This window comes from Miniopterus schreibersii (genome assembly GCF_964146895.1).
Source record: "Miniopterus schreibersii genome assembly, chromosome: 1".
Lineage (NCBI taxonomy): Eukaryota > Metazoa > Chordata > Mammalia > Chiroptera > Miniopteridae > Miniopterus > Miniopterus schreibersii.
The window spans coordinates 53,479,277-53,505,566 of record NC_138101.1 but is presented as its reverse complement, the minus strand read 5'-3'; the positions used below and the strand labels follow the sequence as shown (position 1 = coordinate 53,505,566).

Here is a 26,290-nt window from a genome sequence, read left to right as displayed (position 1 = left end):
TATTGGAGGTCTTAAATATTCACAAATTGGAAGTTCTTTAATATATTTAAATAATTTTATTAAATGTAGAAACTTTCCTTGACTGTTTTGTAAAATGTAAATTTAAATATGATGCATGCAAATTTTACTTAATGCCATACTTATCTATTTTTATAAATATATTTGATGAACATTTTCAGTATGATCCTGCAAATTTATTTAAATCTTGTCAATCATCATATTATTTAAATCATAGATATGTATTTCTAAATTTTAAGTAAATTTGGGGCTAGAAACTGCCTCAGACCAGTATTTCTCAGATATGATCTATGAATTATCCGTATTAGATCATGAGGGTTATCAAAAATGCAAATGTCTGTATCTGATATTTACTGAATACTTGAGTCGCTGACTCAATAGTCAGCATTTTTACCTCTCTCCCATCTAATTAATTCTACTGTACTGACCAGTTTAAGAACCAGATTCTTAGAGATTGTTTAATTAAACTTATGTATGAATTTTATTGATGAGGAAACTGAGGCTCCCTTACACTTTTTTCCTTTGATTCTAAATGTGTTATTTCTAGCATACTTAGTAAGGGTTTGCAAAACAGTGCATTTTTAAATGAAAGATTGGTAACCATCTTAATGTCCAAATATAGGTTTAAATCATTTCACAGATTTTTTCTTTATTTCTTTATATTCTTCTGTGTCTGATAAAATTGTATTATTTCACTATTGTGCAGTTTTCAAGTGAACCTCCAATCCATTGTTATTTTTCTCAAAAAACATTTTATTTAAAAACTGGTATGAATTACAATGAAAACTATAATGTTAGAGAGCTTATAAATAAAATTGTTAACGAACTTAATTTTAATGAGAAATATTAATGCATCATTTATATAAAAGCTAGTCAAAATTTAGCTTTCCCCATCTTGAAACTTGTGATAGTAATACTTGAATGATAAAACACTCTATGCCTTCAAAAGGTTTACTTGGAATAGTGTTAAGAGCATGAATTTAGAGTCATTGAGACCTTACTTTGAATGTGCTTGTAACCAGTTATTACCTGTGCAACTTTAGACAAGCCATTTAACTTTTATTTGTAATTTCTTCATATATAAAATGAGTATAATACACCTATAAGAGATGGATGTTACAAATATCAAATAAGGTGATATAAAGTGACTTTTACAACAAATGTTGATTCCTTCTTTCCCTCCCCCTTCTATTTGTGTTTCATGGGTTAACTAATCTCTGTTGTACTGTACTTGAGTAAAGCTTCCACAGTTCTGAATCCAAAATCATCTTCCCACCCAGATCCAGTGTTGTCTAACCTTTCTTTTTCCCCTCATAAGTCGACCTATGAAGTGGAACACAAGGGGTAAAAAATCATCATGTGTGCTGAAAACTGAGAGAGAACCTCCTGTTAGCTTGACTTCCTTTTACTTCTAGTGATAGCTGAATTTCCTTGGTTTGGGTTTTTTGCCCCAGGATATCTTTGTATATGGGCTTCTACGGATTTAAATTTTGTTTTGATTAGTTGTATTTAAAATGAGCTATTAGCCATGTGAGTCCAATTTGAGACTTATGTTTTGAATTTGTTTGTTTTTATAGGCTCCAAAACCAAGGAAGGAGTAGTTCATGGTGTGACAACAGGTAAGCTCCTTGGTCTATATCTGGGGACAATGTGGAAAATACCTTGTACACTGTGTAGCTGGGCACTAATCATCCAGAATGTAATTGTAAACAACCACTGTGTCTGCAGACAAGCAGTCTAAGGAAACACCAGCTCTGTTTAATCCTAATTCTTTATTAAATATTTTTTAGATAAGTAATATTTATTATAAATAATAAAACAATATATTTAATTGTCAAGAATGATGACTTTGAATTGACCAACTATGTTAAATTTATAAAGTAGTATAGAATTTGAGTATTCTGACTCAGTTAGGCCAGGAATTTTCTACCTGTAGTATCCAAGGAAAATAAATTATTTCAGTTAGATTATCTCAAGATAAAATTTAGAAAACTCTGTCTTTTTTTTATCTCAGGACATTATTATTTCAGTTGTCAACTTCATGTATCACATTATAGGAAAATATGATATTGTACTTAATCTGGACATCTGAATGATGTCTTTGAAGGTACTTTAAAGATCAAAAAATAAATTATGATATAAGCTTATTCATTTTCCCCTCCTGAATGTATGGTGTAAAGAACTCCCTATTATTGGAGATTTTCTGAAGTCTTTGATTCTTATTAACTGAAAATTACTACATGATATTGAATACACTTAATTTTCAACATGTTCTAATTTAAAGTTTCTTACTAAATTGCCTTATCATATAAATTTATTTTTCTCAAATTTTTAATTTTTATACCAATTTAAAACTAGATCTTAATTTTATAATTTTGCTTAATGTCAAAGGTTAAATTTACTATATCTATTCTAAATGTTAGTGCCACATTTTTTCCTGGAATTTTATTGTTAAGTTAGTTAAAGTCAAATATAAATCTAATTATTGACATTAATATATTAATCACAGATATACAGAAAATTCTTTTTACTGCATTCAAAATTATTTATTGAGTATCTATTGTGAAATATAAAGAAAAATAAAACAGGATCTCAGATTTTAATGAACTCAAAATACACTGGTGGAGGTAGATAGACATACTGGGAAATGAATAGTAGAGATATATTTAAAATTTATGGGATCACAGGAGTAGGAACAAGGGCACTTGTTGAGAGGAGAGGTTTTAGGAAATTTGATATTTGAGGTGGGTTTTAACACCAGCTTGAGTTTGCTGAGTAAACAGGGGGCTATCTGAGAGGGATGAAGGCTGCTCGCCAGATGGAGCTGTATGAACCGAAATGGGAAAGACTGGCACATTTGCAGGAAAACATAAGTGACTTAAAATTTTATACTCTCAGTTGGTTGGGTGGAAAGTGTCTTTTTGATCCTGTTATAAGATTTTTCCCTTAATGAAAAAAACATTTATTAGATGCAAAATGTACTAATTCGAGTGCGTTTTTTTTCCTTTCATTTTTCCTCTTTGCTCGAAATGTCGATGAACAGAGAAACTGTGTAAAAGGCCTGAACAGGGGAAAATGGGGGTCAAGGTTAATGGGCAAATCCACTAGATAAATCAAGTCCTACGGAAATCTTTTAAACATATCTATTGTTACATGTGTACTCTGTCATTCTGTAACGTAACTAATTTACTTATTCTTGCAATGATAAAACCTAATGAAAGTATAATAAAGTACAAAATGCATTTTACTGTGTAGTTTATATGCATTAAAATAGATTAAGGTTTATACATCTATAAATAATTAGATATTGTAAAAATAAATTTTCATGGCTGGCAAAAAAATTCGGAGCCTATAAAAAGATCAAAATTCACAACGATTTTCTAGATCTTTGTGATTATTGTAACAAAAAAATGTTCATTATCAAGCAAAATTTTCTATTCAAGTTCTTGGGGAAAAAATGACAACCTGAAGCACATAATTCACTATTTTTAATGGATCAACATTCTAGAAATGTTTAAAAATGTGAAGTTGCAGTCACTGCCTTTTCACTAGCATTTAAATTGAACTTTGCATTGTGAATAGGCATTACTCCTCAGGAGGCATCAGCCATGTCCCAGAAGTGGTAAAAGGCAAATATCCAGCCACACCCGCTGTGTGCTCTTCCTGGTTTTAGGCCTTAGGGCCACTTCACCTCCCTCCCCCAGGGCCTAGGACCAGGGGAAGACTCTATCCTTATAGACCACCTCAGCTTCCACGGCCTACAAAGTCTATTTGAAACCCACTTGCTATGTCCACACTGTTTAATCATTGCCTCTCCCAGCTGGTGACATGAAATCTGTACAATAATCATATGACTGGCACGTAACACTGGACGGCTGACATGGTGTAACCCCTTGGGTTCCTCAGACTGGGACTTACCTGGAGAGAACGCATACAAGCACAAAGCATAACAACAAAAATGTGTCTCCATTTGCTTAGGAGGTAACCTGAGAAAAAAATATCATGCCAAACCCGAAATTCCTGAGCCGTGGGAAAACAGACAAAAAGAAAATGAGTTTGTGGGGCAAAAAGAAGGCAAACATTGCATCACTAGAGATAAGAGATGCAAGGCCTTGGTTTCATGAGCATCAGTGTTATCAGGTTTAGATGAAGAGGGGTGGTTTCATTTCTCCGTTATCTTTGAAATTATTACAAGAGCAGATTCTCTTGTCTTTTGCCACTCTTTCGTAGAACTCTTTATTTAATCAAAACAAACATTTTTATTTGTGCTTGCTTTATTTGGTAAAATGCATGGAGGGAACATGGAAAGATTAGTTCAGAAATTATATCAGATAGTGTCTTGGAGAATTTTTTGATATAAGATGAAATCTCTGCTTCTGAATCCAATTTTAAACTATTGATACTGTTTTCTAAATTTTTAACTTATTTTTAAAGATCTACTGAAGAACCATATTCAATTTTTTTTGTTTTGTGGAAAGAAATTTTTAAGTGTGTTCAGCAAACCTCTTCTTTTCCACACTTTGCTTAATGTCTAGCACTTTTGTTCCCATTACAATTATTGAAAATTAATCATATTCAAAACCCTTCTGTCTCAACTACCTCAAGTTTTATGGAAGGGTGAAAGGTCCCTCATAACCATCCCCTACTCCACTGTTTATTTCTGGTAGTAACATGTATGAGCATGTTACATGTAACATGTTGAAAGCATAGTGAAAATGAAGCTCTTGAGTGAGATAAAAGAATTGGCACCGAGCCCTGGCCAGTGTGCTCAGTAGTTAGAGCATCGCCCTCGCACTGGAGGTTCACTTGGCCAATTCCCAGTCAAGAGCACATATCTGGGTTGCAGGTTTGATCCCCAGCCCGGTTGGGGCATGTATGGGAGGCGACTAATTGATGTGTCAGGGGGAGATGTGCCTCTCTCTCTTTCTCTCCCCCACTTCCTCTGTCCCTTCCACTCTCTCTAAAAATCAATGGAAAAAATATCCTCAGGAGAGGATTAACAAACAAACAAAAGAATTGGCACTGAAACTGAAAAAAAGAAATAATTTTCATGTTGAGTCTGATACAACTATAACTGCACCTGCACACAAGCTTTCTGTAAACTTTCCTTAATAAAATGTAAACCAAACTCAATGGCTCATGGCTCTAAAATTGTGATCATTAAACTTGAAGAATCTTTTAGTGATTAAAACAAAATATCTTAGCAAAAATTCAATATTTGGGTCCACGCTCACTTTGAAATCTCTATAGCTTTTATTTCTTCTGACTCCTCAGGTGTCTATGGTATGTGTAAATATAGGTCTTTAGAACTTGACAGCTAGTGGAAGTACAATTATTTTAAGTTGCTGTCCTTCCATCATCTCTTAATCTGTTGTTGCCCTTGATTTATCCCAGTGGCTGAGAAGACCAAAGAGCAAGTGACAAATGTTGGAGAGGCGGTGGTGACAGGGGTGACAGCAGTTGCGCAGAGGACAGTGGAGGGTGCAGGGAACATTGCAGCTGCTACTGGCTTTGGCAGAAAGGACCAGTTGAGCAAGGTATGGCTGTATACATTTTATGTTATATTTGTAAGCTTGTGAGCTCACAGTGCATTTCCATGCAAGGCTCTAGGCGGTAATAAGATGCTTACTTGGGGAGGGCTGACTGCCCCTCCCCATTATAAAAAGTACAACCTTTATAGGGTATTTTCTTTGAGGTGCTAACCCAGATAAATGCCATGAAGATTGTACAATAATCATGATTGTTTCACTTTCTGGGAGAAAGTTCATGAAATGAACAATGTAATAAATGTCAAAGGAACAGTGACATTTCAGAAAGAATGGGTGTTTTCATGTTGGCTATGAACCTTGGAATTTCTCTTTATTGGAATGTAACAAATCACATTGTGCACAATTTCAAAATTTTCAGAATGAGGATCATTTACTTGATTTCTTTCTAATGACATCATCCTCTATTAAATGGCATGTTTAAATACCATGGAACAGTTTATTGCCAAATATATCTCTGTGGGAACTGAGGTACTTAAAGTGTATAACCAGAAATCATGGTTTTGGGGTGGTTTTAAAATTCTCAGAAGAAATTTGACTGCATCTTTCATGCAGCTGTGACTCTAGTACAGTTACATAAAAGGTACCATGACTCATTTTAACCAGGTAGGTAATAGAAAACAAGGTGTCAACTGGAAGATAAAACTTAATAAATTTCATGACCCCAGCAGCAGAATGGTTTTGGCTTTTTCCCAGCCTCAGTGGCCTCCTTGCTATCCCTTGAACAAATCAAGCATGCCCTTGCCCTGTTTTCTGCCTCTGTCTGAAAAAGATCTTCCCTAAGATCATATACTTGGCGACCTCCTTCATCTCCTCCAGTCTTTGTTAAATGACAACTTCTCAATGAAGCCTGCCTGCACCTGTTTAAAATTGGCACCATTCTTCTCACCTCTTGTAGTCCTAATCTCCCTACTTTTTCTCCCTTTTTTGCCAGAGCATTATCACCTTTAAAATAGTAAATAAGTTATTTTTTATGTATGTTGTTTATTTTATTTCTCCTCTCCTAAAATATAAGCACCATGAGGGTTGAATATCTTTTGCTCACTGATATTTTACAAGTGTCCAAAAACATGCCTGACATGTAGTAGACAAGTAATGAATATTTATTATATTAAGGAAGAAAGGAAAGAAGGAGATAAGTAAATACGCAGAGTGACTTTCATTTCTGTGTCGTTAATAATTATAGAGATAGTATAGTAACTGTGGCTATTCGACCAACCAAAAGTTATTATCAAATTAGTTTTGAAATAGATACCCTGAAAACTGCAAGAAAATAGCTTTATTTGCTGGCAAACTGTTCTGCATTCCTCCACTCCATGTAATCCTATGTAGCCAGCCTACCTTGATGGATCATGAAAACATTGATAATAAAAAGACAAGACTAAAAACCGGTGATATATTTAGATTTTACCGTATGGGGTTCCATTGTCTGGGACAATAGATGCTAACTATGGAAAATCTGGACTGGGCTTTTAGTGAAGTTCTTCGGCTAACGCTTAAATGTATGGTTGATAATGGGAGTAGTCCTTTGTGAAGGATATGCTTTTCATATAATTATATTATTTGTGCTAATAACTATAGTAATCACTCTTTTCTATCTGAGATGATAATTACATTTATAGCTTTATTACATTTCAAAGGCTAGGGGAGACTTCAGATATTAGTACAGAGAAAATTAACCTGTTTTGTGTCCCAGACTCTTTGCCAATCTAAATGAAGCTGTGGACCCTCTTCCTTCCAAAAGCATACACACATACACCAAAAGGCTTAGTGGGATCATGGAGGCCTGTCAACAGATAGAGCCTGTGATTTAGACCCATCCCCTGATTACACAGGTGAGGAAAGTGAAATCTCCAGGGGAAAGTTAGTCCAATGTCACATAGCCAACTGTAACACGCTGGATAGCAGTGGTATTTTCCCAGCCATTATGTCTGTGCCCCAGCCACTTCCTCAAAACCTAGCTTCCTTTGGGTTTTTATAAACTGACTTATGATAACCAGATTTAACTGGAGAAATTCTTTGCTTTAGAATATTAAGAAACCGGTGAAACATGTAATCTCCCTTCCCCCCATTTAAAGCATACAATGTGAATTGCAAATAAGGCACGAAAGTACTTTATTTCTTACAAAATTGGGCTTATGTTTTGCCCTTCTAAAATAATGCTATTTATTTTAATATTTTTAAAGCAGAAATCTAAATGCTGTGACAAAATTAACCATTTGGAGATATTTCTCTTATGGCTACTTATAGGTTCTTACAAATTTCTAACACGAAAACAAAGCCATAAAACCTAGAAATTGCAGCATAGTTGTAGGAAAAAAACCATTGAACTGGGAGTTAAAATGGCTAATTTCCATCCCTGTTCTGTCACTAACTGGCTGGATGACCTTTTGCAGATCTCCTAAGACTTTCTCATCTAATGAGGAAACTATAGTAGAAAATTGTGTTGAAGCCCAATTTAGCAGTAAAGTTCTGAATTTCTGTAACTGAAAGAAGATACCAATAAACTTCTTTCATTGTGGTCACATCTATGGGATGTCAAACAATCTAGGGAGTTTAAATAAAATGGTTAAATTTGTTTATTAGAAAATATGTAATAATTTTATTCAAATTCTGATCAGAGTGATTCTGGTGAATGGAAATAAGCAATTTATTGTTGCTGTAACCATTTGTTACTGACCCCACTGAGAAACTCAGTCTTCATTTAAGAAATAATGCTTATTCACTGTGTGCCAGGAACTTTGCTAGATATTGAGGTTAAAATAATGAGAAAACCAGACCCTGATTTTCTCTTCATTTAGCTTATAGTCTGGTGATGAAGATCAATAATAATCATCAGACAGTAAGTGTGTAATCATTAACTGTGATAAATGCGATGGAGCTCAGACTGCCGAGAATATCCGAAAGGTGACTTCACCAGCTCGTGTGGGGTCAGGGTAAGAGGGAGCATCCCCAAGGCTTCCCTGAGGAGGCAATGATCTAAAAAAGTGACCCACAGACAGTAAACAAGCAGGAGTTGAAGGAGAAGCATTCAGGCAAAAGCAGAAACATGAGGAAATCTCATGTGGTTTGAGGGGACCATGGCAAATCAAAGAGGGCTGTGGCTGGAGCCAGAGGAAATGAGGAGGAAGAAGCTAGAGGAGTGCTGTGCACTGTGGCCACATCACGGTTGGCCATCGCAAGAATGGTGACCTACCTTCCTTCCTCCTTCCTTCCTTCCTTCCTCCCTCCCTCCCTCCCTCCCTCCCTCCCTCCCTCCCTCCCTCCCTCCCTCCCTCGTTTCCTTCCCTCTTTCCTTCCTTCCCGTTTTTCTTGGTCTGTTTGTATTTAAACCAAGAGCTCTAGTAAGCTCATTTTTATTTCTCTCCCACCCCCCACCCTCTATCTTTTCCCTCCCTAAACTTATCTCTTTGTGACATGCTAAATTTGGTGTATTCTGTCTCCTTTTGATGTTAACAGAGAGATATGACCACACATACCTAAGCGCTTTTGTGAATTTGATCATATAAAGGAAGCTATTCTTAGTAATAATTTCTAATTATAAACTATCAAAGGACAAATAAGATGGCTTGAATTTTGAGAATTTGTTTTGTCAAATATTATTAGCTTCTTTATTTAATACATCAGAATAATACATCTTCTGATCTGTATTTTTACCTGTGAGCACACAAGTGGTTATCAACCAAACAATTCATTTTCTGAAGCTCATTCATTTGATTGGCATAGTAGAAACAGACCACAAATGCATTGCTGCAGAGGTATTCAGGTTTTAAGCTCAAATAAACAGTGATATTATACAGAGAAAATTTGTTTCCCATGTCTGTTGAGAACAGGTGATTTGCTACTTCCAGTAATATTATATATAGAAAGTAATTCCAATAAGATTTGTTCCATAGTGCCACTGTGTTCAAACTCTACAACTCATCACTACAACATTTGCTCCATCTCAACTCCCCAGCAGTGTTTTGCATGTGGTCCTGCTCAAATCCTTGCTGAACAAATGAGTGTTTCTTTCATTCTGCCTGGAATGCCCTGGAAGTGTTGGGTCCTCATATCCCTGAAGTTTGTTGTTTTGTAATTTTCTGGGCTCACAGAGAGTGAAAGTCTTGAATAAACTACAAAACCACTCGCTACCTGACAAATAGTACAGCAGCCAGCTTCATTATCACATTCTGTTTAGGCGCCGACCCATCTACAAAGAGAGTAATAGGTTTCATGCAAGAAAATATTTATAGCCTTGGGTACTTGAAATATCCCAGTTCATCCATTTTCTCCAGTTTTTCTTCAGAATCAGAATGAAGTTTTCTGAACTGTGCCAATGTGGAAATTAGGTCAGATTATAAAAGATTTTTAGTATCCCCAGCACAGAAAAATGTTGATTTCAGATGGATAGATGTCTGCGTACTCTGTAATTCTGCCATAATTCACAAGAGAATAGCTAACCAAGTGTGTGCTTGATGAATAAAAGAAAGCAGGGCAGAAAATGTCAGGTTTGACATTGTGATCTACAACATTTAAGCATCCTTCTGCTTGATTCCTTTGACTTACTAGAGCTATCATGTTTAGCTTGATGGAAATGTATTTTTAAACACTTGAGCATTTTGGGCCCTTTTATTAAATGATTAATCAGATGATGGATGTTGCCATCAGCTAAGTCATTATATGTTGACTTCACAAATAAGCCAAAGGTCACAGACAACCTTTCAGATTTCTTTGAAGAAGCATGCACAGATCATAGGAGTAATCTTAACATCGTTCATAAGAAGGTAATTAGAGATGTCAAGATTAGTGAAATGCTTTATTTTACAGTAAACTTTCTCCTTAAATACTTAATAATGATTGATATAGTGTCCCAAATAATTAAAAGTTTGAGTCTTGCCTTTGTGCTTGATCTCAGAAGATAACCAACATGACTTAGTTATATTTATATGTAAACTAAAAGATTTATGGCACTATGAAATGCCCGATTTATATTCCTAGTGGGAACAGCATATACTATTAATAGCATTGTAATCTCTGATTAAAGCACAATGTGGTAATTAAAGAAGAAAACTTAATTGACATAATTTATTTCAAAATATATGTAAAATCAGTAAAATTTTGACATGCGATATGGAAAAATCAATATTTTATACTCATGGGAGCGTCTGGTCTACTAATGTAGCTATACTGTCTCCACTGAGAAACACATCCATTATGATGGACTTTCTTTGTATCTAATAATATGTTACTGGGCTGGGGATGGATGAGTCATGGTTCCTAATGACCCTTAATCCTGCAAGGTTGTAAATAGGAAAGTACACTTTAATTATATATAAAGAGGTAAGGAACATAGGCTTATGGTTATGTTTTATTTTAAATTCAGTAGCATTCAATCATTAATTGGTACTTTATATATGCTGGACTCTCAGCTTCGCACTGTGGGGAATGCAGAAGTGAATGACTCATGGATGGCTCCTGTCTTCAAGAAATGTGCAGTTTGGGGGTGATGACTGACATATTTACCCCTGGGGAAAGGAAACATCTTTTGTCTTTGAGAACATGTATGTTTTGTAGCAAGTATATACCCATCATAGGAAAAAATGGTTTTTGTTAGAAATGAGACTTATTTTTCAATACATAATACACTTCAAATTTTGTTTTTGTCAGTATGCTATGAAATACCTCATACACATAGAAATAAGTGCCATAATATTTTAGCTGTTTAGACATACACAAAAATGAAACACTTCCACCAAGTCCTCAGACCAGTGGTTAATAATCTTAAAGTATTACAACCATTCCATTTATACATGACTACAAATCCAATTTCAGTCTTCCAAGAACTGATTGTGGTGATAGTTGTGTTTGTTAGAGGAATGCGTTATAGCAAGAGTATGATAAAACAGCTTCAAGGCACACCAACAGCTTTAAATCATATTTGTGCAGTTGGTTTATTACTTCATATATGCTTAACTTGAATTAAAATTCTGCTGAATGCCATGTGAGAGCAATGATCATAATTTTATGAATCCATCTTCATTGTGCATGTGCTAACATCTATTGATAAAACATCCCTTCACATATAAAGAGGATGTGATATTTTTATAGTGTTTTATTAATCAGGTGCTATTATATGTAGGATAATTCAAACTTAGGTGGCTCTTTTTTTTTTAACCTCTATTACCACCTGAGTCATATTTTCACATTGTAGTTCAATGGAAAACCTGGAAAAATACCATTAATATTTAGGTTACAGTCATAAAGGTAATAAAATGTGCTTATGTATGTTATAACATACAATAGTTTTACCCCAAACTTCAATGATAATCAACTTGTTTGTTCCTAAATAGAAAGAAATAAGTTGATTTTTTTCCTGCTTCAAAAAATTAGGTTCTATTTATTTATTTATTTTTCAAGGAGATAGTTGATGGTGCATTTGCTTTATCAAGAAAAAATAGAAAAAGGGATTCTGTGGTTCTCAAGTATTCAAAATATACAAAAATCTAGTACAGAAATATGTTCACTTGAATTCAAAGAAATATAAATAGGTAAATGAGATGCCAATTGTATTTTGCATGCAAATACATAATTATGGGAACTGGAGTTGGATGATCCATCTCATCAACTAATTGTTCTATGAGGGGAAAATGAGTAGTTTGTCACCTCAAATATAAAGTAATTCTTTTATAAGGACTTTATTAAATCTTTACTGAACATTTGAATATTTAAGTTACAATTTAAATACCTCTCTATCAGGTGATTCTAGAGTCACTAACAGATATTTATAAATATCCCCAAAATAGTATTTAATTCTTATTAAGACTATAGAATATATTAATGCAAAGAACACTGAACCATAAATTATGTTTGCTGAATAAATAATTAAAAGAATAAGTGAAAGAATAAAAAGAAGGAATATGTAGTTTATCTTCCTGATTAGAGGTGGCCACTGTCTCACCTTTCTTTTGTGTTCTTCATACTAACACAGTATGATGAATCTATTTGGAATTCAATTCACAAGAATAAGTTCAGTTGCAGCATCATGGATAGTGAAGAATAATGTGAACTTTTAATTTAAGGAAATCAAATAGATTTTAACTATCTGCTTACAAGGGAATGGTATCAGCTGACAATCCATAATAGCAAATCACCTCCAATCACCTCCAAGTTGTTCTCTCCCTGTCCTGGATGATGTCATCTCACCTCTCTGAGCACAGATGTCCTCATCTGTGAAATAAAAGTGTTGGACTAAATGAGTTCAGATGTTTCTAGTCTGTGTTTAATGGCTTGAATTTTAGTTTAATTTGTTCAGTTACACATTGCCAGACCTCTGGCAACTCATTTAACCTTTCTACACCAAAGCCTCTCATCTGTAACTGGCCAGCCACTGCAGAGTCAGAGTGCCAATTAAATGAAATAATGCGGACAAAAGATAAACAATCAACTGTAATGCATTATACAGTTAAAATATTTTGCTAAGAAGAGTCTCACTTTTCTCTAAGAGTTGTGTTAGATAAATGATTGTAGAAAGTCTTTTCCATATCTGTTGATAGTCTGATGATTTTTAGTAAGTAAATTATATAACACAGAGAGTGAAAAGCTATTTGCTAAACGTTCCACTTTATTTAACTAAATAAAACGAAGTCACACTACTACTTGTCCTTGGATTTTCCCAAAGTAATGTGGTTCCATTGAATATTACATACATGTTGTAATTAGAAAGAAATGATCTGGGGAAATATGGATAAAGTTAAAAAAGTTTCTCTTTTAAACTGAAAAAAATCTGAGAGCCTTAATATGTTAGGCTTATAGGTACTATTTGCCTAATGCCTTTTTGATGCCAAGCCCCGGGAGAATACTTCTGGGTGTTCAGAGAAACACGGGTTTGACATAACCTGGGCTAACTGAAACTGACCCATCTATTCTTTTCCTCCTTTTCTTAATAATGGCTGGTTTTTAGGTCCTGAATTAGAGATATTTAGAGAGATTATGAGGACTCAGCATTCCATATCCTATTCTTCTACAGCCATTTTCTGTAAGATCCCTTGGGGCAAGGCTGAAGAAACTACCCTCTTCAGTCATAGGAGGCCTTTGTGCCAAATCCCATAAAGCTCCCTTCTGACCTAGACAGGGGTAGGTCTAAGCAGTTTGCAATTGTGAAAATTGGCCGAGGCATCTTCTTGGCTCCTTTATCATAAACCCAAAGGCAGGAAAGTCCTTAATCTGAAGGAGGGCAGAGGGTTTTTCCTCAAGCTGATTTTCCATGCCAGAACTTTCTAGAACGGGAACAGTTCCAGAGAAGGAACAACTCCAAGGTCATCTGAATTTGACACCTTCATGATGAGCACCAAGGCCTAGTTTATAATCTTTAAGACCTTGTATTTAATCTTATTTTAGTTATCTCCAGTGTAAAAGACTTGTGTAAATATCCAATCAAATTCAAGATTTATTTGTTGCCAGAGCTCAATAGGAACTCAGAGTTTCCTCTCCTCCAGTTCACTTTCGCATGTCTGCAAGGGGTAAAGGAAGAGGGATCTGTGAACAAGAGCATCTGTGTTCTCGATGGGGGTTTCATTACGCGTAGCCTCTAATGTGCTGGGGTGACTCTCCGATGGGGTATGTTACACGGTCTAAACGTGCTTGGCTGGTCCCCTCCTCACCTCGGGTCTGGGCTAACCACCGCTCCTGTCATTCACTGCCTTTATTTTCCATGTTTCTGTTGGCTGGCCCCGGCCTACTCTTTTTTCCAAGGCCTGATCTGGGCTCATGAGAAACCTGGGAATCCCTGCCACTCCAGCCTCAGTTCTGAGGAACCAGGGTATGTAGGGGAGCGAGCTGAATTCTCCAGCGTGGTATGGCAGCCCCCTGTGACTGGGTGGCGGTTTGCTCACGCTGCGCTGACACTGGGAAAAGCAGCAGGTCCTGCTCCTCAAGCAGCAGCCCACCGGGAAACGGGACACGAGCCTGCCCTGCTCACAGACATCTCCAGCCTCAGGAGCTACCACCTGTTCCACAGAGACAGTTCTCCACTAGTGCTTTCCTTTAAATCTCTTTGCCTAAAAACCTCTTTTCCTTCTTTCTTTTTATACTTTACTGGTGGAAAAATAATGAAAGTGTCTGGCTAAGAATTTAGGTTTTTTGTCTCAACTGTGAGCTTATTTCCCAGCAATCATTGCACCTTCTACTTAAATGTGGGGTAGGGAAGGGATCAGCTATTACCCAGAGTTTCACATTTCAGCAATTTTATGTTACGAGATGTCCACTCATTCACTAATATTGTGGCTGGAGAGTAAATTGATACTGTTATTGCAGACATAGTGAAAATCTATATTGAAATTATGCATATCCTTTGACTTAATAATTTTACTTCTAAGTTTAAATAAGCATATATTTAAAGATAAGGATGTTCAATCCGGCATTGATTATAATAGAAAATAGAAAATAAATACTAGAAGTTTGACAATCGGGACTTAGTTAAATGTACTATGATTGAGCCATACAGTGGTGAGCAGCCATTAAAATGCTGAGCAGCCATTAAAATGTTGGTGTAGAAGAAGAATTAATGGAGTGGAAGGATGCTCTCACTACCTTAAATGAAAAGAACAGATTACAAAGCAATATAAACAGTTTGTATAGCATAACCTATTTTTATTTTTATTTTTAAAAATGTCTTTATTGATTTCAGAGAGAGGAAAGGAGAGGGATAGAGAGAGAGCAAAACATCAATGATGAGAGTCATTGATCAGCTGCAGCCTGCAACCCGGGCATGTGCCCTGACCGGGAATCGAACCCCAATCGCCTGGATCCTAGGTCGATGCTCAACTGCTGAGCCAAGCCCAGCCGGGCACCTATTTTTATTTTTAAAACATCCGTACATATGTACATATAAAGATCCGAAGTAAGTGCACCAGGCTCTAGGGTTTTTCTCAAGCTCTCTTTGCATTTCTGCCTGAATAATTCTTTGCTTTGGGGGACTGTCTCACTGTAGGATGTTTCCCAGCCCCAGGCCTTACTTATTAAGTGCCAGTAGTGCTCCCCAGGCATCATAACAACTACCGAAAGCCCTTTCTCCTTTTCCTTGAGGACACACTGCAACCAAGTGACTATTTCTGGGTCATGGATCACATTTTATCATCTCCCTTTGCTTACTTATATTTTATAAAATTTTCTTTAGTAAGTATATATTTATAACAAAACCTAATAAATAGTATTTATATTTCACACTATTCGACATTTAGGTGACTAAGCATTCTGCTGCTTTAAGCATAATTAGCACTTGAAGATGCTATTTTTTCTTCTTGGTGTCCCACTTCCCACTCACATTTATTCAACTGATTCAAAAAAATTATCTTTGCTTCATAGGTACTTAAAAGTACAGGTATAGTTATAGTATTTGCTATTTATCCATTCACCTATTTATCAATTCATTTATGTGACCCACATTTGTTAAACTTTACTATGTGTAAAATACTCTGCTAGGCATCATCAGAAACACTGATATTATAAGACCAAATTCTTGCACTCTAGGGTCTGATAGCTGGCTGTTAGTCATGATCAGTATGTGTTAGTGTGTTAATGTTAAAGAACTTGCTTAAAGATTTCTTCCCCAGTCACCTTCTCTTCCAAGTTTCAAGAAAGACTGTCTCTGAGTGAGGTATCTCATAGCACTCATAGTCTCTTATTATTTCTCAAAAAAATGTGGTTAGAGTATACTTCTTTCATTTATTACTCTTGATCCCAATTATCAAACCAAATTAAAATACTACCATTTCATCAATTTTCTCTTTTGCTATCTAGTAATACTATGTACCAAATCCAAATTTTAAGATAAATTTTACCAAGATTTTTCAGGAGTAATGGGTTGTAATGCCCAAATGAATAATTTATTTGCTTTCTCATTTTTGGCAAGTGTATCTAATCATTGAAAAACTTACAATATGACTTTGCAAAATCTAATTATAAATCTTTTGGACTCTAAAAAATCTGCCATCCTCTTATATTCATGTATCTTCAAAACTTGGCCTTTCTTGTTGTAATATGCTTTATCCACAGTGTGCCAAAATTTCTGTGCTTAGAAATAACCTTTCAATGTTTTTGTTAACATATATGATAATATATAGTAAGCTGTAAAAATACACTTTTTTGGTAGACTTTTTACTGTAGTCATGTTAATTTTACTGAAATTAGATAATCCTATCCACAGTGTATAGTTTATTTTGCATATAAACAAAGACTTTGTACTGGGACTGGGGCTGCTGTTATATTCTTTAGACTTCCCTATAACCTCTGAATATCATCTTGTTAATAGGTACTAGTTTTTTTTAAAGGAAGCTAGGGAGTCTGATCATCCCAAGTGCCTAGTGTCATGTTTTAAAATAAGTTATATTTTTGGACCTAAGACCTAAGTTTTTTGAAACATAACAAGGATTGCACCATTGATCTTACCATATCTCTCTTCTCCACGGCTACCACCTTAAGCCAGGCCTTCATCATTTCTCACCAAGACTCCTTCCCTGGCCCCTTAACTGGTCTCCCTGCCTCCACACATACATCCCAGTTAGTCTCTTCTCAGCCAGTCAGAGTAATTCTTGTAAGACATAACCTGAATCATTCCTCCCCTGCTCTCAACCATGCAATGGCATCCTATTACACACAGAATGAAATACAAATTCTTCTTTTGATGTAAAGGCCCTGCAATATCTAGCCCTCACTGAGTTCTTGTGTCCTTTCCCTCTTCTCCTTGTACACTGCCCTCCAGCTATGCTGGCCTCCTGATGTTCTTCAGGGCTGCTGAGCACATTTCTGATACTCAGTAAGTGCAGAAAAATAAATTATATTCATTTCATTGTAGACTGTTTCTTTTTTCTGAAAGCAAAGATAAATGATATAGTCTTCTTTAAAAACAAAAAAATGGATTGCCTAGAACCTCTGCTTAATTTTGGAAGACAAACTGCATGCAGTATACTATAAAATGGCAACGATATCATTCATTCCCAGATTTCCATGTGCTTTTGGTGCACATTAGTAACTTAGTATATTGTAGAATATGAACCTATTCTAATAAAATTACTTACATCTTTCATACGTATTATAATAGTTATTGCTTTTCTACACTTTTAAAAAAATCCTCACCCGAGTATATTTTTTTCACTGCTTTTCAGAGAGAGTGGACAGGAAAGAAAGAGAGAGACAGAAAGAGAGAGACATCGAAGTGAGAGAGACACGTCAATTAGTTGCCTCCCTCACATGCCCTACCTGGGCCAGGGATTGAGCCTGCGACTGAGGTACATGCCCTTGGCCGGAATCAAACCTGGGACCCTTCAGTCTGCAGGCCGATGCTCTAACCACTGAACCAAACTGGATAGGGCTTCCACATTTTTATAAAAATGTATTTGATTGTATGTGGACACATGAAATTAACTTTCTCCTTAAGAACAAAACAACTGTTTCACTCATGATATAAATGTTGTGTGTCATGAAACTGCTTATCACTATACATTAGTCCTATTCCATGAAATATTTTCCTAGTAAACCACATAAATTATATTGACTATTGGACAGATGGGCAGAACCACATGCATCTAATATTAGGCAGTTGGTGAGCATAAAATGCCAGAAAGAAGATTAGGAATATCAAGACAGGAAGCTTCCAATTGCTCTTGAAAAGGATGATCCTTTGCTCTTGACTCTCCACCATGTGTTTTCCTTTGAAAGTAATGCCTTCTAAAATAACTTCTCTTGTTTTATATCCAAATGCATGCTCAGTGCTTTCTCGTTAATTTATATATTAATAATACAATGAAATGTTTAGGCAGATTGACAAAGGAATTCCCCCATTCTTCTGCCTTTTATGCAAGGATGACAGCTATGAAATGTGTGTTTTCTCAGCAAGGAATGTAACAGTGTTGAGTTGCAAGAAGATGAGAGGGAGAGAGAGGCTGCGGACTGAGGCATGGTGTGGCATTTGTTACTGCCAGGCCTCATCAGCTGTGTGGGCCTCTGGGAGGTACTGGCTGAGATACCAGGCTCCTTTATTTATTTCCTCTGGAATACTGCAGCAATAAAGATTTCATTAGAAGCAGAGAAAAACATTAAAGACTAGTTAGCTTTTGTGAGGCAGAGCAGTCATCTCTAAATATTGATCGAAATTCAAGAAGGCTTTGTAGCTTTTATCCACAGACTCTGCTGCTGTATCTAAAAAATTCTGATCTCAGGAGCTATTTTGGGGTACAACAGATCTTAACAACAAACGAAGATCCATTCAAAGCAACAGATACATTCTGCCTACTGTAATGTTGATCTGGTTGAAACCATTTTGGTTTAACAATTCCTCCTCTGTAGGAGGGAATCAGTAGATAACTTACAGCAAAATTACGACTAGCTTCCCATTCAATGAAAATTAGGCCTATCTTTGCTCTTTCTTAATCTAAAATATACCTCTCAGATCTAGACGGCAGTGAAAATTGTGTGAGCAAGATGACTTGAGGGCCACAGCTCTTTTCATTCCCTAGTCTCAGACCTCTTCTAATTAATAGAGTAAAATTGGAAGAGCCCTCAAGCAGGCCATTGGGGCCCCATTCATTCTGCCTCACAAAGGAAGAAGTAATGGCAGCTACAGGGATGCTGATTGTATTCACTTTTTCTTGCCCGGTGTGAATATTTGCTTGGAATTGATACTCCCCATCACATTAAAAATGTTGGAAAATTGTTTATGTAAATCAGCATGCCAAATTTTGTTTGATTTACTCATTGTATTTTGTGTGGAATTATTTCAGTCCCAAACTTTCATTTCAGTTGTTCTCTACTCAGACTTTTAACTGAACCCAGACCAGCTAAACACATGTCTTTTACTGTCATGGAGATTAATCTTTCTTTTAAAATCGATTTTAAAATTTTGTTAAAAATGCTTTTGAAATTTTTTTCTCCTTATTTTCTTTTTAAATTAAATTTATTGGCATGGTATTGGTTAATAAGATTATATAGGGTTCAAGTGCACATTTCTATGATACATGATCCGTATATTGCATTGTGTGCCCACCACCCAAAGTTAAATCATCTTCTGTCACCATATATTTGGCCCACTTTACCCTTTACCATCTCTCCCAACCCCCTTCCCTCTGTTAACCACAATACCATTGTCTGTGCCTCTGAGTTTCAGTTTTATATCCCACATATCAGTAAAATCCTATGGTTCTTATATTTTTCTGACTGACTTATTTCGCTTAGCATAATAGTCTCAAGGTCTGTCCATGTTGTTGCAAATGGCAGCATTTCATCTTTTCTTATGGCTGAGTAGTGTTCCATAATGTATATGTATTGCATCTTCTTAATCCAGTCCTCTATCGAAGGGCACTTTTTATTTGTGCTTTTCACAAACTTAGCCCCCTTTTTCTTTAATTATATACCAATAGTCTTCATTTTTCAGATTGATTTTCAACCTGCTTTTCATGCTAGCTCTTATGAACTTCTCTCTCAATTCTAAATATTCCTTTCTTACTTTGTTTTCTGTATGCTTCCTTTTCACAGTATTGAAGAAGATTTGTTTTTTTAGAGTTTATTACTTTACGGAATGTGTTTTAAAATATTTTAAATGCCATCACCAGTTAACACAGCATTGAAGTTTTCCTGTTAGAGATACATTGTTTTCTGTATATCTCACTGAGAGAGATTAGGTTAAGGTTATAATGTAGGTTATCATGATAAGGTTATAATGTACTCAGCTGATATTAACTTTTCTAACATGCATTGTTTCTGAGAATGCCATTGTTTGTTTTATTCAGGTGCATTTCACACAAGATGAGAATCAGTACCTGTTATTTTAGGACTTATTATTGCATAGGTATTAACACTTGTCATCTTTTATCTGTCCAGTTCAGATTCTTTATGTGATTTAAGTTAGACATGCATTTATATTTTAAGTTGTCATTTAAAATTTTTTTTATTGATTTCTGGAGAGAAAGGAAGGGAGAGGGATAGAGAGATAGAAACATCGATGAGAGAGAAACATCATCGATTGGCTGCCTCCTGCATGCCCGTACAGGGGATTGAGCCCAGAGCCTGGGCATGTGCTGTGAGCAGGAATCTATCCATAACCGCTTGATTCCTGTATTGAACTCAACCAATGAGCCACACCTGGCCGGGCTGTCATTTTTTTAAAACATTGTATTTTGAATGAAGGTTGAAGGTGATCCACTAGATAGCAACCAGTAATAATTTTAACAGCAACATTATTTAAAAAGTAACCTTATAGGCACATACAGAACATAGCGAGCCCACAAATATTATATGAGGTCCTGTTTACATCACTACCTCCTTTTACATCTAACACTAACCTAATATTTAATAAATTTCTGTGCAGCATCATATGCTGTGATATATTCTAGGATGCAAGAATGAATAAAAAATATTCTTAGATCATAGGAAAAAGGAACATAGCATCTCTTTAAGAGTTATTCTTACAAATCTCAGTAAAGCTAAAGGAGTAGTTTTCCCAGATCTGTTTTAGACTCTAGACACTTAGTTCAATATATTTTCTCCTTATCAAGCTGGAATCATTCCAAGGTTTTAAAATTCTAGGCAACCATGAAAATAAGACAAAGAGGATACTAAATCTGCCACAAATGTGATATTTTTCTCAGTCTTATTTGGTACTGAAGGTCACGAATAGAACGAGGTTTTGTGTGTCTTATTTTTTCTGTTATCTTTTCAGTTGATATAAGGGGAAAAAAACCACAAAACAAGCGACATGAGCACCAGACCAATGTCTAAAACTAATTTTTGAGTAAATAGGAATCTTCCTCTTAAGGATCTCCATGTATTTAAAGAGATTCCACATTTTCTCACTGTCAATGAGCTGTGGAGTAACCTATTGTATGTGGCACAGCTTGAGTTCTAGAAATGGCCCCTACAGTTATATAAGGATACATAATGTAGCCTCCTCTAACTTTCCATGAAAAATGGAACTACACTGTATTGATTAGCTGTGTGACTGAACAGATTGGTTCATTATACAGTTACATCATCTGTATATAAAGGGGATAGTAGAATTCATATCTCAGAGGTGTGGTGGAGTTCACATGTGATGCATGTGGGCTCGGAGCCTGGCACAAAGAGCTTAATAGTGATAGTCCCCTCCTCTTCTTCCTTGGTATTCCAAAGGGCATTCGTCACATCCCATCTACAATAGTGATCCAGGTGTACTGTGGTTAGTGTGTGCTTCCCTGCCAAACTGTGGGATAATTTGGGGTCAGGCCATAGCCGATATACCCCATATTTTACATAGTACTTTATGATTTTCAAATTGTTGGCATAGTGTCAAATACACAGCATAGTTTTTAAATGCTTGTTGTTGTCATTTGTTGTTACAACAGCTTCACAGTAAGATGGGCAGAAAAAACTAATATACTTTTCATTTTACAAACACATTTTCAAGGCTCCAAGAAATCCAATGAACTAAGGTCACATGTATAGTGAGTGACTCAGATGGAACAAACTGAAGGCCCCTGATTCTAAGTTCAGTGCTTGCCCTACTATATCCTAGAGACTACTACATATTCCAAGAAAGTTTCAAATGTTTCATTACATAATTCTCATCTATATGCTTGTACATATCAGAAGAAAGTGCCTTGCTATTCAATATTGCTAACAACAGGTACTGACAGTCACTGGTACTTAAATATTCACCAAATAAAATATTGATATCAATGCAAGAATGGGCAAGGAAAGATTTATATTCTGTGTATGTTGCAAATCAGTCTTTTCAGTTATTCATTAGCTAAACAGCTTAACTGCTAGAAAAGTCTTTATATTTAGCATATAGCCTTTTTGTAATTTCAACACATTTCCTCCTCGCTTCAACATAAAAGCAGAATCTCTGGTCCTCTGATCTTTTCTTGGCCACTTGCCTGACCATAAAATAGCTAGCGAACTATAAAGCCCACTCCACACTATGAGAATCCAAGACGCTAACAGCACCTAGTGCTGGTGAGGGTGTGAGGCAGTAGGAACTCTCATTCGTTGCCGGTGGGAACACAGACTGGTGCAGGCACTTTGGAAGACAGTGTGCAGTCCCTTGTAACATTAAACATAGTTTTACAGTGCAATCTAGCAATCTCACTCCTCGATATTTACCCAAAAGACTGGAAAGTTTACATGCACACAGATGTTTATAGAAGCTTTATGTATAATTTCCCAAACTTGGGAGAAACCAAGGTGTTTTTAAGTAGGTAAATGGATAAACCGTGGTGCTTCCAGACAATACAAAATTATTTGGTAATAAAAGTAAATGAGCTATCAAACTGCAGAACACATGGAGGTACTTTAAACGCATATTTCTAAGTGTAATTAGCTAGTCTGAAAAGGCTACATACTATAGGATTTAAACTATATGACATTCTGGAAAAGGCAAAACTGTGGAGACAGTATAAAGGCCCGTGGGTTACCAGGAGTTCGCGGAAAGGACAGAGGGATGAAAGGGATGAAGAGGAGGCACAGAGCATGTTGAGGCCAGTGAAACGGTTCCTCATGACACTGTCATAGTGGATACATGACACTACACGTTTGTTAAAACTTACAGAACTGACAACACACACAGTGGACTCTATAAACTATAGCAGGTCAATATCGGTTCATCGATTTTAACAAATGTATCACACTTCTGCAAGATGTTAATAATAGAGGAAATTGTAGGGGGAGTATTAGGGAACTCTGTATTTTCTGTAAACCTAAGGCTTCTCTAAAAAATAAAGGCCATTTAAAACAACGTAAAGCTCAGATTAGATACAGCCTCAGTACAGTAGGAATCTTACTTCCCACCATTTCACCTGTCTTGCATGTATTTCACTTCGATAAGACTCGCATGCAAATATGCGATTTATGGGAAATTATTTGAATTTGAGAATAATCCTTAATTAATGTGCTTCTTCTAAAGTAAGCCAGAATAGAGAAGTAAATGTCCATTTAATCACGGAAGATTGATGTCCATCAGATCCTCTGGGAATGCAGTTAGAACCTGGGGGACACATGCTGTGCTTATAGCTCCCACACAGCACCGGGAGGCCTCGTGGTTTATTTTCCTACCTCCAGATTTCATTTAATGACACATTCTACTAATACTTATTGCGAGCCTCTGATGTGGCCCTCTCTAGGCACGGAGGATACTCTCTTTGTCGTCATGGTGCTTCAATGTACAAATGTCATTTTCACCTATAGTCTTACTTGTTTTTCTTCACCTCAGGAGAGTATAAATTCTTCTGAGGAGAAAGACTACATCTTAATCACCTTTTCGACCTCCACAGAATCTAGCACAGTGTCTTCCGAAACAAAAACAACAGGCCCCAAGAATGTGTTGACTCAATGAGCGACTGCATGACTAAACTAATGAACAAACATCTATTTATGCCTCCCTGCTCATTTACAAGGTGCAGCCATTTAATAGTGAAAGTCTTATTTCTTCATGATCTCATTACTTCTCCCTTGGAATAGTGCTGTTTTACAGTTCCACTGAATTGCCACCCTTGCTTATAAATTCATATCCCCATTTTACATGAGGGTAATAAGAACAAAGAAGTGTTTTTGATGATCTTTTTACCCATAACTGGCTTTCATCTATCAAATCAAATATAAAAAGCAATATAGCTATCAATCAGTAATTATTATAAGGCTCTATTATAAAACATCACAATGATTGGGGCTGATATGGAGAAAACACCTCAATAACTATTAGGTATTTTGCATTTCTGTAAATATTTTGATATGTACTTACCCTGTATTAATGATAATTCCTGCAGGAAACAGATGGTGTACATAAATTAGGTAATTTGCAGAGACTTTTAAGTCACTAATTATGAAAGTTGGCATAGAGTTAGGAAAAACAGAAGAAATTATGTACTACAGTAGTAACAGTAGGCACCATTGCAGCCACTAGGCCTAAAGGAACAGGGGCAGATTCTCAGGACAAGGGTGTATGTGGAAGGAGGAGAGAGAAAGTGAGTCTATACATGAAAAAGCAAGCGCTGTGTGAAGGTGGCTCCCTGACAGGAGCTGGGATCTATGGAGTAACAGCCTGTCTGCACTGACCTGGCAGAGAAGTAAATAGATGGGGGAAAAGTGACCTAATCTTATTTTCCTAACTCCCCATTTTACCTTCCTGGTGCTCCGTTGGCCAACACATATGGTAACTGAAAGGAAATGGAGTACATTGATGTAGCCCAGTGGTTCTCAAATGGGTGATTTTGATCCCCATGAAAACTTTTTGCTGTGACAACTCTGGGGGAGAGGAGAGGGAGCGCTGCTGGCATCCAGAGGATGGGGGCCAGGGATTTTGCTAAATATCCTGCAATGCCCATGACATCCTCCCATGACAAAGAAGTATTAGTTCAAAATGCCTTTAGCGCCAAGGTTGAGAAACTCTGATGTAATCCATACAAGTCATCTTCCCAGAGTATAGAGCAAGAGAATAGGGTGGAGAGAGTTTCTGAAGGGGAAAAGGAGAGAAACAGCATACTCTACAAATAAAGCATGAAATAGCAGACATGAGAAGAAATAGCTCTGGAAATACAGAAGTCTCAAAAATATGTCTGGTAGTGTCTTATGGAATTTAATAAAATTGAACTCAGGGTGCATAATATTTAGCAGACCAGGTTTCCTTTTAGAGAAACCCTTGTGGGATTTATATAAAGATTTATTAATAAAGGGCACAGGCTATACTCAGTTGACTGCCCGTCGTGTTATGCAAAACATGGACAAGAATCTAATAAAATAAAAGATTTCATGACTACTTGGGCAATCCTCCATTGCTTTCATTTATGTACTGTTAAAGGCTGTAGTGCACATAGGAATATAGCCACATAAGGCAATAAACTTGACATTTATGCAGCTTTATATGTTTGCACACACCAATATGCATAGCCTTTCTATCTAGTTGATACTTAATTCTCTTATTCATTTCTAGTTTATTCACAAGAGCATTCTCTACAAAAACTGTTCCTCATATCTTTACGACTTATTTTAAGCCTTTAATCTGCTGTATAGGTTTCTGGCTTATTCTCTGAGTTTTGCTCTTTTTTCTCAATAATATCATATATTTTCATGATTACTAATCCCTTTGTACATTTCTAGTGGGATCTCATACCTAGGATACACTCTCGTATTTCTCTTTATACACTGAACGTTTTTACTTAGGTGTCATACTTTGATTTCAACAGGTCTAAAGTTGAACTTAATGTTTCCCCCCAGCAAGGACCCTTTCCATATGAGGGATCACCACTGACAATGGAATTTTTCCAGGACCCACAATGTTGATCTTCCATGTATTACAATCCCCTCTTTCCCATGTTTAGCCATAAAATGATTCTAGATTCTTATTCTCATCATTCTCCCAGACTCTTTCCCATCTCTTCCATTGTGTTTGGGAAGGACTCTCATCAACTCCTGCCCACTTCAGTGCCGTAGGCTTGCAATTCTCCTATCTGTGGCTTAACCTTTTCCTCCAGTGAACTTTCAGCTACCATATGTACCACTTCATACCTTGCTTTCCATTCAAACATATTTAACTGACTTCTCATTTATTAGGAACCAACATTTATATCATTAAACTGTCTACATTATATATCTTAGTGTCTATATTGTATCTTTTGTCATTTGTTTATTTGTACATTTATGAGTTGGCTGACCTTTGAACACCAGGAAATTCAATATCTGTCATATAATGTCTCCAATGCTGGCTTATCCATTGTTATCAGAAC

At 36.2% G+C, this 26,290-nt stretch overlaps 1 protein-coding gene across 7 annotated transcripts in view; it reads left to right on the top strand.

The window, feature by feature from the left end:
* SNCA (synuclein alpha) overlaps positions 1–26,290 on the top strand; it is a 98,328-nt gene that overhangs the window by 10,087 nt on the left and 61,951 nt on the right. For all 7 annotated transcript variants that reach the window (XM_081118558.1, XM_081118557.1, XM_081118561.1 and 4 more), the window contains exons 3-4: positions 1,596–1,637; positions 5,413–5,555. In XM_081118558.1, the coding sequence (XP_080974684.1) occupies positions 1,596–1,637; positions 5,413–5,555 (185 nt within the window). The remainder of the gene's footprint in view (positions 1–1,595; positions 1,638–5,412; positions 5,556–26,290) is intronic.